The sequence below is a fragment of the Kryptolebias marmoratus genome, linkage group LG3 (assembly GCF_001649575.2).
Source record: "Kryptolebias marmoratus isolate JLee-2015 linkage group LG3, ASM164957v2, whole genome shotgun sequence".
Classification (NCBI taxonomy): domain Eukaryota; kingdom Metazoa; phylum Chordata; class Actinopteri; order Cyprinodontiformes; family Rivulidae; genus Kryptolebias; species Kryptolebias marmoratus.
Genome location: NC_051432.1, coordinates 23,032,602 through 23,047,127, shown reverse-complemented (window position 1 = coordinate 23,047,127; position 14,526 = coordinate 23,032,602). Strand labels below are relative to the sequence as shown.

General features: G+C 41.3%; 2 protein-coding genes across 4 annotated transcripts; both read left to right on the top strand.

Moving 5' to 3' along the window:
* The first annotated feature begins 371 nt into the window (after positions 1-371).
* zfyve27 (zinc finger, FYVE domain containing 27) lies at positions 372-9,368 on the top strand. Of its 3 annotated transcripts, XM_025010620.2 has the most exons (14): positions 372-722; positions 2,688-2,925; positions 3,025-3,095; positions 3,187-3,373; positions 3,579-3,674; positions 3,878-3,990; positions 4,085-4,203; positions 4,598-4,669; positions 5,241-5,261; positions 5,457-5,477; positions 6,228-6,369; positions 6,494-6,540; positions 6,649-6,730; positions 7,579-9,368. In XM_025010620.2, the coding sequence occupies exons 2-14, from the start codon at positions 2,690-2,692 to the stop codon at positions 7,647-7,649; spliced, it is 1,278 nt and encodes a 425-aa protein (XP_024866388.1). In that variant the 5' UTR covers positions 372-722; positions 2,688-2,689; the 3' UTR covers positions 7,650-9,368. The 3 variants fall into 3 exon arrangements, with proteins under 3 accessions (XP_024866388.1, XP_017291854.1, XP_017291855.1); XM_017436365.3 differs by lacking the exon at positions 5,457-5,477; XM_017436366.3 differs by lacking the exons at positions 5,241-5,261; positions 5,457-5,477 and having other exon boundaries at positions 373-722.
* Positions 9,369-10,559: 1,191 nt separating this feature from the next.
* Positions 10,560-14,328, top strand: golga7ba (golgin A7 family, member Ba). The gene is made up of 5 exons (XM_017436371.3): positions 10,560-10,675; positions 11,473-11,598; positions 12,938-13,090; positions 13,198-13,299; positions 13,386-14,328. Exons 1-5 carry the CDS (start codon positions 10,664-10,666, stop codon positions 13,467-13,469), a joined length of 477 nt encoding a protein of 158 aa, XP_017291860.1. The 5' UTR covers positions 10,560-10,663; the 3' UTR covers positions 13,470-14,328.
* Positions 14,329-14,526: the final 198 nt, after the last annotated feature.

Genomic DNA, 14,526 nt, shown 5'->3' with positions numbered 1-14,526 from the left:
GCTTTTTGTTTGGCTGAGGTAACCAAAAATATTATATAAGTTTTGAGCAGTTGTAATATGGGTAAGTACTGTCATGTCGAGAAACAAAAAATGGCTATAACAATTTATTATTATTTTCATTTAGTAATATTGTTTTTTCTTATTTTTTTGGTAATATATGTACACTAGCATATTTTCAAATAGCTCTATCATCTATCTATCTATCTATCTATCTATCTATCTATCTATCTATCTATCTATCTATCTATCTATCTATCTATCTATCTATCTATCTATCTATCTATCTATCTATCTATCTTTGTGCGACCATCGATCATTCTGCTCTGTGATCGATTACTTCCGGTCGCTTCCTCCTTTTTTCCGGTATCAATTAATCGTCCTGGATTAAACAGGAAGTGGACGATCTCTGAACAACAACGGAGCTAACGAAGCTAGCAGCGTCCAGAAACGAAACAGAGCATCTGTTGTGTTCCGCGGTTGCCTGTCCGATTATTGTTATTTTAGTTTTTTCTTTATTTTTATACCACCGGAGTTGCTTGGACAGGTTTCTGGACCCGCTGGCAGGCGGTTTGCCGCCATGTTGACCGAGCGGGTTGAGTTCGGAGGCTCGTCCTTCCTCCGGTCTCATGATGTCGGCGGGACTCGCTAGTTTCGCCTGAGCTCCTCTCGGTGCCTCCGCCGTTGCTAGGAGTTTACTGTTGTTGGACTCACGTCACCCCAGGGTAAGGCATTTATCCTTCACATCCGGCTGATTATTTTAGTTTAGTTTAATGTTTGACACATCTCAGGCCAGAGCAGCGAAAAGCACCATTTATATGAAATGCTGCGTTTATTTTTCTGAGGTTGTTCATGTTTTTACTTTACTGTGAGGTTATGTAGATTGTTGCCTCAGATAAAAATATTCTTGTTGGAAAGCAGAGCAGCTGGTCTACAAAAAAAAAGGCACACAATAGAAACAGTAGAAGGAATATTATACAACAAATCAACCCCAAACAAATTCAATACATTCATATTTTGTGTTCAAGAAAGCTGATGTATTTAGTAATCATTTTGTCCCAAATTTTTAATATATTATCTGATTCTGACAGATCTTCTTGCGAGATCATATTTCCTTCCATACTGTAGATGAGAAAGTTCAATATTTTTGCAGATTCACATGAGAAACTATGAAAACAACTTAATCTTGCAAGTTAGACATTATTTATTTTGGTAACATATATTTAGGGTTGTCAGATTCTGGGAATGTTTAAAGTTGGAAATTTTCCATGGGAATTAATGGGAATTTATGGGAATAAACATGGATCTAACAGGGATTTTAGATATTGTTGAGGAAACTGTATTTTAGCATAATCTTGCCTAAAACAACCAGACTTCATCACTGAACCATGATACGAGAGCTACAACACCTAAAACACAAAATAAACTGTGTCACCTGGACACATGGGGACAAATGGACATTCTAACATGTAATGGTTATAATTGGAGTTGTAAATAGTTTTATTGCGAAATGCAACAGTCACAAAAAACAAATATTTTTGTTCAGAGTTGTATGAATTTACAAAAGGATTTCAACATCACATAAAAAACAAGAACCTTAAAAATGTTTAAAACCAGTTCTCTAAAAGTCGTGTGGTTGTGACACAGTGACGTCATCACACGCACATGAGGTTGCTAAATTTGTTTGTTTTTTTTCATAAACTTTGGGTCAAATTTTTTATCTGCCTGTGATGAGGAGCAGCCACAAAGGAAAACAGGGAGTGTGGTAAAGAGGAGAAGAAGAGAGTCCAGGCAGGATGGAGTGGATGGAGAAAAGTTTCAGGAGTTATTTGTGACAAAAGGGTGGCAGCAAAGGTCAAAGGAAAGGATTACAGACAGTGGTGAAAACAGCCATGTTGGATGTTTTGAAGACAAAAAGACAGGAGACAGAACAGGAAGTGTCAGAGCTGAAGATGTTGAGGTTCTCCTTGGGAAGGACGAGAATGGACAGGATTAGGAATGAGGTCATCAGAGGGACAGCACAGGTTGAAGGACTGGGAGATAAAGTTAGAGAGGCCAGACTGAGATGGTTTGGATATGTGCAGAAGAGGGATAGTGGGTATATTGCTAGAAGGATGTTAGAGACAAAAATGAGATGTATGGACGCAGTTAGAGAGGAGTTGGAGTGAGGACAAAGGACGCAGAAGACAGAGTTAGATGGAGGAGGATGACTCACTGTGGAGACACCTGAAAAGGGAACAGCCGAAAGAAGAAAATAGTTAATTCTCATAATTTCCAATAATTCCAATGGAAAGTTTAGAATATTTCCAAATTCCCCAGCTTAGTTTACCATGGAAAGTTTCTGGAAATTTCCTGCCCCTTGAATGCTTGATGATCAATATGCTGTTCTGATTTAGACCCTTTACCAGATAATGTTGTGAGCTTATCGTTGTTCATTTTAACTCCTCACACGCTTCTTTAGAGAGTGATTCAGCATTTGACACATTAGATGGGGTCTGCACACGGCACTGGATTAAAGCACACTGAACTGCTTGAGCAGCCCTCACTGGTTCAACGTTTTAAACTCTTACCGACAAACAAAAGGAAATGATTCAGATTCACCCTGCCCACAGTGGGTGTGACATTTGCAGCTCTTTTCTTTTTTGCCCTTGTTTCACCTTTTAATTTTAAATGTTCCCCTCTCTGCACAGAGATGACAACTCACAGCACCGGAGCGTTCCAAGACCCCTCGCAGGGTTCAGGGGAACGGGGGGAGCTGGTGCACACGTTATCTAAGGACACCCCCGGATCTCAGGACGCCTCAGAGTTGGGAAGTCCTCGCTGCGCTCCGAACTTTGACCTCCTGAACATGGTTGTGTCCTACAAGAGAATGGCTCTGTATCTAGAACCGGCTGTAGATGCAGTGGAGGTCATTCGTTTCTTACTCGGGTGTGTATCGGGTGTGTTTGTTTGAACTCCGGTAGAAAATGTCAGAAACCAAGTTTTACTTGAAATATTCATTGTTGTTTGTTTTTTTTAATCACACAGATGGAAGATGCCACTGTGCTCCCTGCTTGTTTGTATATTCCTAAACATCTTCTTTTGCACAGTTACTGAAGGTACGATGACTCATCCAGCTGTATCGTGATGTTCCAGAGTGCGTTTTAATAATTCATTAAGCTGTTGTTCTGCCTGGCTTTCTGGTGTCAGTTGGCTGGTTCACAGTGAGTGTGGTTGCGGTGTCGACGCCAGCTGCCCTCGGCTACCTGCAGGACAGGTGTGGGGGCAGAGCTTCTGAAGCTGAGCTCCAGAAGAGGCACTATCACGCTGTGCACCGCCGAGACCTGCAGGATGTTCATCTCACCAAGCAGGAGGCCATGCTGGAAGTCAAAGACCTGTAAGATACAAGCTGCAGGTTTGCAGCTAATTTTTGTGGTACTTTCAGCTAAAATGTACTCTGTGTGCAAGCTGTCTGCACACCACCCTTGTGTCTGGGTGTTTGTGCATAGTAAATGTTTAGCTTCTGAACTTTTCACAAATTGTGGCTTGTGTGTATCCCTGTGTGTACGTGACTGTTTTCTGTTTTTTTTTGTCCTCACCAGGTTGAAGCATCTAGATGAAATGCTGTCTTCTGCTTGTCACTCAGCAGAAGCCTTTTACAGTGTCCTATACTGGGATAATCACACAAAGTCATCAAGGTCTGTGTGTTTGCTCATATACACAAACGTCTGCGTTTCATGTAGTTAAGTAGCTTTGTGTTTAACAGTTTGATCCTCAGAAAAATGTTGGCTTTAAAGCAGTTAATGTGATGCACATTTTACCTCAATAAATGTTAGACTAGTGAGAATATCGTGCCCAAACACACACCCATATTGTGATATTTCTGTTGTTTGTTCTTCAGGTTCTATGGGGCGATGTTAATAGTGGTGTGTCTGCTTTATGTCGTCCCTTTGGGCTGGGTCCTCGCTGGACTCAACAGCATCATCTTCCTGTGGAACAGAGACTTCTACAGAGGTCTGCTCATTCAAACAAAGTAAAAAAAAAACATTTATATAAATTGTTTTTTTTTTTTTTTGAGCTTACGTTTTGTTTTACGTTGCTGTTCCAGTTTTATTGGACCTGAGGAAGCTGTTTCACATGGGTCAGACGCAGCCCTCAGAGGGGGGCTGTGAAGACCAGGAACAAGGCAACATGCTGGACAGGACCCCCACTCCCACTAGCTTGGAGGTAAGATAAATAAACACGATGACATGAAGAAGTCAGCAGGGATATTTTAAAATTCAGCTGTTATGGTTCACATTAAACCCACTCCCAGCTGTAAGCTTCTTTTTCTGTTTATCCCAATTCTCAAAGTATGTAACGCAGTTTTGCTTTTATCCGGGAAACCACTTCCTCTTTTAGGATTTTATTCCCATCATAAGGATGAAATGGGGCTCAGATTAGTCTGACTATAAGGCAAAAGTGAACAGGAAGCTTCACTGTTAGGTATAATTTTTCGCCCTGGTTTTAGTTTATTTGTTCATCATTTTACGAGTGCTGTCCAGGGTGCTGATTGTGGGACCAGCAGCTGTCTGGGTGACAGCGTTTACGTCTGACTTTATGTTTGTGTGTTTGGTAACAGGACCTCTCTCCTGGGAGTGTGGAGGAAGCCGAGGAGGCGGAGCCAGATGATGAATTTAAGGACGCGATTGAGGTAAATTTAAACTTAAAACACTTTTCTGTTTTGTGTCCCATAATCTGTTTTCCCTTAGTCTTGTATTACCAAAACAAATGAATGTGTCTCGAACGACTTGTTTTCATATTTTGTCTTCAGTTGGTACAGAATGAAATAGTTTTGAAAGAAATCCATAGAATCAGAACAGCAATATATGTGACAGAAGCCTGTACAAAGTCTGCTACATGACAAGGCTTCATGCTTCTCAGGACCCTGCTGTATATATCTTTTTCCTTTCTATTCATTGTGTGTTGTGAAGAGATTATTCCTGAAATGGAACATCTCTGTCCATGTGACTGTGAGTCCTGCCTGTGGGTGTGTAGGAGCTTAAATGAAAGATAAAAATGAATCATGTTTGTGTTTGACATGGTTTAGGACAGGCTGTGTGGACATCTGTCTGAACAGGAGGCAGGCCAGTGTTATCACAATAAAACAAATAAAACAAGCTCTGGTTCCCTGTTGGTGTCAAATATACAGAAAAATAAAATATTCATGCAGGTTACATACTTCTTTTTCCCCCTTTTTTCATTTTGCTGTCCTTTAAACTCAGGAAAACTCAGTTTCACTGCAGGTGAGTTTCTCCTGCTTGTTTACTGAAGGCAAGAAACGTTCTGACACGGTACTTTTTTGTGTTGTAAGTTTTGTGACGTGACCTTGTCGTGCAGTTGTTGGCTTGCTTTTTGAAGCATGTTCATGAGTATTTTCATGGTTGTTCATCCCAAGTGTCCCTGGTGTGTAATGTTGTTATGTTCTGTTTCCTGGTAAGGAAACGCCTTTACTTCTGTTGGTAAGTGGATCCCATCCATCCATGAACCACGTTATGCTAATCAGCTTTTCTCCCCTGTTTGTTTGACTGAAATGTTCCCGTAAGGATTTTTTAAATGGAAAGCATGCTATGGAAGGTTTGCTGAGAAGTTCTTTTTTTTTTTTTAATAACAGCATGTGTATAAATGATTTGGTTCACAGTAAAGCATTTACATGTCAAAACATGCCTCTACTCTAGTGTTCAAGATGAAGTATGATGTAAAAGAGCTTGTAAATAAAATTGGGCCACATCATTAGGAACCTATAAAAAAGATAATAAAATCTTCGAATCGATCCTGTAACAAAGGGAAAGTGAGCTGAGTGAAGGCAACACTGGTGCTGTGTGTCCCTGTTTTCTTGCTCCTGTTAAAAGACAAACAGCAGAATTTCTTTATTCTATGAAGATATTGATGCAAAATAGTTGATTCTCTTACTGGTTTACTGGCCTTTTGCTTGGTAGATCATTTAAGGCCTGCTGCATGCATGTACTGAGTGCATTTGTTAGGTAAATGCATGGATTATCCACTTTGAATATTGCCTTAGTAGTTTTAGTACCATCTGTTTATCAGATGTCTGTTTAGTATTTTTACTCTTTCTTGCCTTTGCTAAATTTCATCCAGCGATGTCAGGGTTTGGATTACTTTCCTTCCTGGGTTTCAGACATCAAAAGCCATCTCAGATTTCCTGAATCACTTCTTGTGGTCTGTTCCTCTTCTTCCTCACTCTCCCTCAGGAGGATGACGACGGACCTCTCGGAGCTCCAGAATATGACACCATCTCCGATAACGGCCTGTTGAGTCGCAACGAACCAATACGCAGCAAGGTGTCCAAACTGACGGAGAAGCTGCGCAAACGCTATCCTGCTGCCAGCACTGGTCAGTCTGCGCCGACTCATCCACTTATTTCCTCCATCCTTTCTGACCTCAGCCAAAAAAAGCAGTTATTTTCTAAGTCTTGCATCATCTTCTCATCACTTTGTCCTTCTGTCTGTCACTAAAGGCAACTGTTCCAGCTGCAACACCGTTTTCTCAGTTCTGAAGAAGAGGGTGAGGCTGAAAGCTTGTGACCAGAATATTTAGGTTTTATGTAATATATAAATATAATAATATTTATTCATCGATACTAACTTGAAGCTGATGTCACTTGTGTTGCAGAGGAACTGCAGTAACTGTGGCAACAGTTTCTGTTCTCGATGCTGTTCCTTCAAGGTGTTGAGATCTTACATGGGGGCAACGGGTGAGTTGGAACAAGAGTCTTTAAAGATCTGTGAAGCACATCAGTGTTGGAAACACTTAAGGTAGTATCTCACCGGGCTGCGACTGTTGGCAGCTGTTTGTCGAACAGCATTCAAGAGGGAGTCTCCAAAATGTCTCCGTATTTGCGAGTGTTGAGCCCAAGAGGCTCGCAGTCTTGTCGCTTGAAATTTGAACAAGTTCAGAATGATTGCTCTCCAAGTAGTTGCAGAGTCTCAGGACAACTAGAGCATGAGAGCGGTCCTCTGACAGAAAACATTAGAGGCTCTGAATGTTCAGGTGTAAAAACCACACCGTTAATTAATTTTAATGATTAAAAAACTGCTCCAGATCTGCCTGTCCTCATTTCAGAAGTGTTCTTCGTCAGAGTTAATCAGTGGTTCCTTAACTTTTTGTCTTCAAACAAACACTTGTTTGTGACAAAGGCTTGTGACTCCATCTAATACAAATCTATTGAATACAAACTTTGTTTATAACCCCATTAAACAAATGCATAATAACAACACAGATCATCTTAACTTGTTTTATTGTATCAATTATGGTGAAAATATGCCACAGCAAAGTGTTTTTATTTGCGCAGAACGTGGCTACATGGATCACTGGTCGCTTGATCGCAAACACTCAGAATTCAGTGAGACTGCAAATCCAAATCATCCTGTTTTTCTGCAATTCTAATTCCCCAGCTAGTCTTTCATCCCAGTGAAACACTACCTTTATGTTCCCATGAAACCTGTTTGTTTCCACGGAAAAAACTCTTGCTTGTGAGCATTATCAAATCTACTTACTGTTCATTTTCCTCATCATTTTTGTGATTTGTTGTTTCCTCCTCAGCTCCAGAGGCGCAGAGAGAGACCGTGTTTGTGTGTGCTGCCTGTAACTCCTCCCTCACCAAGTTGCAGTGAGATGGCCTATTAGTACCCTTCACTGAAACCCAAACCTACAGACCTCAGTTTTCACATAAAGGCCCATACATTTTAATGATATCTCTTTTATGTGGAATTCCAAGACCTCCCTGCCTTTAGCAGCTGCATCTCTTCGTAGCGTCTCATGTTGTTTATGGGATTTGTGCTGTAACGTGTTGAGATATTTCCTCCTATGAACAGTCAGTGATGGATTGGACCTTACGAGTCTTCGAGGCTTAATAGAGCATTATGGCTCCAGAAATAAAGGACCCACTTTCTTTCCTTTACCTGAGCGGAGAGAAGTAAAAATCCTGCACAGCAGAGGCCAGGACTCAGCTGGTGGATGTCAGTGTTTTTGCTTTTACCTGCTTTACCTTACCTGCCCTCTGGAGCAGATAGCTCGTACTGTAGGGACAAAATGAAGGTTGTCCTGCAAATGTGAGCTATTTTTAGCTAGACGGTGAAGAAGTACAAGCATACACCAAACAAAACGATTATGATGGCCTTCATTCGGCTACGCAAGCAAAAGCAGTGACTGCACAGGCCTTCGTGTTCAACACATCTCGACTTTGAGTGTCATGTGAGCAGTTGTAGGTTACTCTGGCCTTTATTAGCTGAGTAAACCTATATTTACTATTCTACAAGAAATCCTGTTGGGGGGGGAAATGCTGTTTTTTAATTTTTAGAAGTGATCTTGATAAAGGAATACTGGCTATAACTGCTGAGTTTTGCTTTCTAGCTGAAGAAGCTCACAAGTTAGAAAGTAAGAAATTTAATGACTTCAAGCAAAAAAAAGCACAACTTATTGTGAATCACATGACATTTTTGACTCTGAGGGGCCAGGACTAAAGCATTTGTAAAATTTATCTAATATTTTAATTGTTGCCTCCTTCCATTTCTAATGTTTTTTTTTCTGTGTGGGGGGACAATAGCCGTTTCTCTGAAGTGTCTCTTCTAACTGGATGAAAGTTTTCCTAACTGGATTAAAGCCGTTTGAAAGGCTCAAGAAACGAAATGACGTGTAATTCACAGAGGCCTCACTCTCTCTTGCAAGCGGGACTTGACTAGAAGAACCAATTTTGAGGCATCAAAACCCAGGAAGTGGACTCGATGGCGAAGTTGATTTTAGATTTTGAATCAGACACAGATGATTGTAACTGTTCGCTTTGCTTTTATGGTAATATTACACTGTTACTGTTACTGTAATCTCTTCTAATTGTTCTATATCTAATATATATATTTAATTTAAAACTCCAGAAAGTGCTGTTTGTTATTTAACTTAATGATTGTGTATACATTGGGCCCTATTTTAAAGGTTAAATTATCCCGTTATTGAAATAAACTTTGTGAAAATTTCATTTATTAAAAGTGAGCAGGGGAAGGGGTTTCTTTTTTTGGACGCAGAATTTTAAAAACAAATGTATCGACCTTTCCTTGATGTAAAAGTTTTATTACCATTTCAGCCATTTCATAGCAATGAGATTAAACTTTATTATTCTGTTTTTCAAAGTAGTTGTTTCCTGACAGTATGTTAGTGACTTAAGATTTAAGATCAGTGAACTTTGACAGCTTTTATTTTTTAAGGGGTAAAATTACTGATTAAAATCTAAAGTAGGCTTCATAACACAGAGGCCACTGAGATGTTCAAGAATTCATAAAGTAAGGAATTTATTCCGATTATCAATGTGTTCTTAAAATAAAAAAATGTAAGCAAACTGGTGACCAGATTCGAACTAGCATCTGTTTGTTTACCTCTGGAAACAGCCAAAGTCGGTTGTCTTTACTCGATCTTTTGTTTTCTTCCCTGTTTAGCAGCAGATTTGCTTCTATGTTTCCACCTAAATGTCTCTTCCAAGATTCTACGCTTGTTCGGTTCTGGCATATTTGAAAATACATGACTCAAGCTTTGTTTACATTGATTGTGGACCTGCATTTCTGAAATTCATATCATTATATCTGGAAAACTACTGGAACGAACTCTTTCAAAATGCAGCATTTGGCGTTGGTCAGGACAACCTTTTTGTTTAATTTAATGAGTTCCTTTAAAAGTTAGTCTACAAACAAGATTTTAGACCGCTTTGCAAAATGAAAGGACGACTGGATTGGATAATTTCATTTTAACTTTTGTATGGACTGAAAAAAGTTATTATTCAGCTCCTCTTTACCCATGTTTGTGTGAATTCAGTAGAGTAGTATTGTTTATGTTGTTAGTCGGGCAGCTTAATTAAGTCATACTATAAATGTTTTCAATTATAAAAGAGTCAAAACTATCATTTAAACCATAAGTTCACAAACTTTTCAGCTTCTAACCCACAAAATAACAACAGAGACTTTGTGACCCCAACTATTGCTGGTTAAAGTGTTCAAACATTATTATGGCCAATTAAACAAAGATATAAACAGCCTCGTTCTCAGATGTTCATCCATTTATGATCAGTTTTTTGTTATAATGAAGACCTTCAATTCTAACCTCTAATCAGTGATGATGATTTTAAACCAGGGGTGTCAAACTCAGTTAACTAACATGTGGGAGGCCAAAATGGAAAAACCTGGTCCCAGTTGAGGGTCAACCTCTGTTTGATGAACAAAAATATATCTTTACTTTGATTTGTCTTGGCTGAAAGGGTTTAATCAGTCCTGATTGCATGTAAATAGTTTCTCTGTTTGTGTCGAACTCAGACAAGTGAGAAATTTAAAATAATCTCATTGTCTTTAAAGTTGGAGTGAGACATTTGCATTAATTGTGGTAAGTTTTGAAGCAAAATGAGAACCAATGGGAGTCTCGATCTGTCACAAGTTAGTAGGTCTATCCTAAAACATTTAAAATACTACAATTAGGGTCAGATACAATTCCAACAAAGGCCGGATTTAGCCCGCGGGCCTTGAGTTTGCCTGAGGGGTTCTCTCAAGCCCCGCCCCTGTGTGGTTTAACCCCGCCCCCTTCGCTGTCTTCGTCCCACTAAAGCGATTTCGGCTCAGGAAGGGATTCTTCCCCCACGTCCACGGATGGCAACATGGCGACAGAGGTAAGCCCGGCCGTCCTGTCGGTCCTCCCTCACGCTCGGGTTTCGGTTAAATCCGTGGTCGGGTTTTCCCGTGACTCGATAGGTGAATAAAATAAAATGAAAATAAAAAAATGAGGCGTTAAAACGGTCAGCGAGGTCGTTTCGAGCTGCGCCGACCTACATTACCAGTCGCTTTAATCAACATAAACCTGCTCTGCGATCAGTTTTATGCACCGAGAGGAATAAAAAACAGGTAAACAGGGAGTTTTTTTTTTAAAAGAGTCAGCTGGGTGACATGGAGGCAGGAGTTTGTCAGATAAACGTGCAGCCGCCCACCCCCACCCCCTCCTCTCTATAAGCTGTTTTGGTGAAAGCAGATCAGTTTTTTTCCTCGTTAATCCGGTGACAGACCACAGTTTGACAAACACAAACATGCAGGGCAGGCGTTCAGCACCATGGACAGAGACTGTCACAACGCAATGCCCGGATGTCCCTTTAATCTCCTCGCCTCATCATGTTTCTAACTCTCTCCCCCCCCCCCCCCCCCCCNCCCCATCATTGATCTGTTGTGAGGTGTAGTAAAATGTCCCCTCCTGCAAAGCTACTCTGAGAAAGGGAATATCCTGATTGTGCATGTCCAGGACTGGGCTCTGCTCCAGGAGACACCGAGCCACAGAGTGATCGATCGCCCTACACCTCCACACCTGCCACTGTTTGCACACAAGTGCACCGAGGTCTCCTCTGGAGGCTCGTTAAAGAGAGACTGTAATAAACCTTATGGTATTCTTCTTTTTTTTTTTTTTTTTATTCCTCCTTAGTTTCATAACCTGCAGGAGCTGAGGCACAGTGCATCCCTTGCCAACAAAGTGTTCATCCAGAGAGACTACAGCGATGGGACGACATGCAAGTTTCAGACCAAGTTCCCCTCGGAGCTGGAGAGCAGGGTAAGGAATGGGCTTTCTGTCTGACCTGCTTTTGTTCTCGTCTTCTCATTCGTGCTGCTTTGAGTTGAGATGAAATTACTGTAAATCTGAGGCCGTTGTCTTCAACCAGAAAAAGGTGGAATGCTCCCTTCGGGTCTTTGCCTCAGGCGGAGGAGTTCTTCTTGTTCAGGAGGGATGGTAGGTCTGGGTTGACGGATTGGGGCCTCGCTCTCTTGCTGTTGGTCCGGTGTGTCGTGGTGAAGAAGGAGTTTAGTCGAAAGGCGACACAATCAATGTGCTGGTCATGAGGTGTGGATTTCTACAGACAGAACAATACCCTGGAATGGGCTTCCTCTGTAGGGCGGCCAGGCTCAGCCTTAGAGATGAGGCGAGGAGCTCCGTCATCCAGGGGAATTCGTAGTAGAGTCGCTGCTCCTCCACATTAAAAGGAGTCAGCTGAGGTGGTTCGGACATCTGACTAGGATGCCTCCTGGGCGCCTCCCTTTGGAGGTTTGTCAGGCATGTCCCACTGGGAGGAGTCCCCCGGAGCAGGCCAAGATTTTGTTGTATGGATTATGTGTCCTCTCTGGCCTTGGATCCTCCAGAAGGAGCTGGAGAGTGTCGCTGCGGAGCGGGATGTCTGAGTTTCCCTCCTAAACCAGTTTCAGCGTGACCCGACTGGAAACCATTAGAGTGATCGAGCAAATTATTAGCTGCACTACAAGCTGATTACAGTGTTTTTGTTTCCAACTCAACTCAACTTTGTTTTCCCTGAAAGGAAATTTGCTCTGAAATGTATACAGTTACTGTAAATTCAATGGAAACGTGTTCATTAATGGAGGTCTTACAGGACTATGTTGGTGATTGATTTATTGAAAATCAAATTGTTCATTTCTTGAGCAATCTCCACTTTTTTATATGTGAACCAGTCATATTGAATTTTGAGATCGGGCCTGCTGAGAAACCTTTTGATTTCCAGTTGATTGATCCATCATAGGCTTTGGAAATCCTGTCTTCCAATCTCCCAACTCATCAGGATTATTGATCTTTGCATGTGTCTCTTTATTTTGGTGTGAGAGCTTCTACAGCTTCTCGGAAAGCCATTGAACGATAGGAAAGGATTGATTTGCAGATTCAAAGATCATGGAACGCTAAATCAGGTCACATCTTAACTATTTTAGACCATAAATTGATTGTTTCCTGAAAGACGTATGTGTTGTTTATGAACAGTAAATAGAACTTTATTGAATAACAACAGAAAGGCTTTGGATGGAGGGAGTAGTTCTGTGCAACTCACAGATCTACTTGACCTGATCAGTTGAACTGTGATGTGTTCTGTTTGCGATTCTGTGTCCTCCAGATTGAGCGTACTCTCTTCGAGGACACCGTGAAGACGCTGAATAACTTTTACGCTGAGGCAGAGAAGATTGGCGGACAGTCGTACCTGGAGGGCTGCCTGGCCTGCGCCACGGCATATCTCATCTTCCTCTGCATGGAGACACGTTACGAGAAGGTCAGGCTGCTCACCTTCGACTTTAGCTGTTTTCAAGCTTCAGGTGAGTTTACTGTGACATGACTCCCACACATCGTCTCACCTTGTTTGTCTGATCTGTGTGTCAGGTGTTGAAGAAGATCGCCAAGTACATTCAGGAGCAGAACGAGAAGATCTACGCTCCCAGAGGCCTCCTCATCACGGACCCTATTGAACGAGGAATGCGTGTTGTATCCTTGCTCATTTCAGGGTAAATGTAAAAGTGCAAGTCATTTTTCCTCAGAGCATATTCTCGCTTCTTAACTCTGTTCTCCAGATTGAGATCTCCATCTATGAAGACCGAGGTTCCAGTAGCTCCAGCTCAGGAAGCAGCTCCGTGTCCGGCAGCACTGCTCGATGACCGGGACCCGCTTGGAGGAGAACTTTGGACAGTGATAACACTCATGTTTCCACATCCTGTTCGCCACAAAGCTCCGCTCACACACAGGACTCACCAGCTTTTTGAACATTTTCATCCTCCTGACCCGTCATCACAAGGTTCTCCCACACTAGACACTTAAAGCAGGCACTGTAGTTAGCTGCAAAGATGCACCGAGTCAACGTACACGAAGCATAAAGGAACAATCCCCAAAAAAGGTGCATTAATTTTATTTATTTTATTTAACCAGGTAAACCCCGTTGAGATCAAGATCTCATTTTCAAGAGGGACCTGGGCAGAAATCTGCAAAACACAGCAACCTGGTTACAGTTAATAATTTAATAATTGTTGCTCTAAAAAGATACAAGCAACTTGAATTAGTTTGTCTATAACTTTGTGCCAAAATCTACTTTTATGTTCTGGTTCAAAACTGTTTCTCCTTTAAAGAACCACGCATGCTTTAGAACTAATATCGATATAGAATCACCAGATAAACGAACATGCATTTCTTTGGGGGGGCTGTGGGAGAAAACCAGAGGACCCTGAAAAAAACTCAGCTCAGCCAAAATTTAAACTCAAGATTTATTTGTCTACTTTGTAGTTTATTGTCAAAGATGAGTTTTTTTCTCTTAAAAATAATCAAAAACTCAAGTTAATCACCTGAAAAATCATTCTTTTACCTGACTGGGTACTTTTCCAGGGTTTATAACTTAGAGCATAAAAGAAACCCTTTTTTTCTCTGTAGGCAGCGAGAAATTCTTTCTGTGATCGCGCAGTTTTATTCTTGTCCTCTCTGAAGCCAAAAATAGAGAGAAGAAGGTGTTGGGACAGAAAAGAAGACTTCATTAAACCTCATACCTCGACAGCACAGAGCTGCGGCACACAGTCCACATCAAACCCTGAGCAGCAAAACCGACTCAAACATTCAGGATTCCTAGAGCTGTGAAGAGACAGTCGCCTCCTTCCAGGTTTTCTTCTGTTTTTGTCACACTTCCACATTTCAGATCAGCAAACAAATATCAAAGACAACCTGAGTAAA

Coding starts and splice junctions, on each gene's coding strand:
- zfyve27 (XM_025010620.2), top strand. CDS start 2,690: ATGACAACTCACAGCACCGGAGCGTTCCAAGACCCCTCGCAGGGTTCA. Junction 5,262..5,456: donor AAAACTCAGTTTCACTGCAG/GTGAGTTTCTCC, acceptor TTTCCTGGTAAG/GAAACGCCTTTACTTCTGTT. Junction 6,541..6,648: donor TCTCAGTTCTGAAGAAGAGG/GTGAGGCTGAAA, acceptor CTTGTGTTGCAG/AGGAACTGCAGTAACTGTGG.
- golga7ba (XM_017436371.3), top strand. Junction 11,599..12,937: donor CCTCGGAGCTGGAGAGCAGG/GTAAGGAATGGG, acceptor TGTGTCCTCCAG/ATTGAGCGTACTCTCTTCGA. Junction 13,091..13,197: donor TGGAGACACGTTACGAGAAG/GTCAGGCTGCTC, acceptor TCTGTGTGTCAG/GTGTTGAAGAAGATCGCCAA.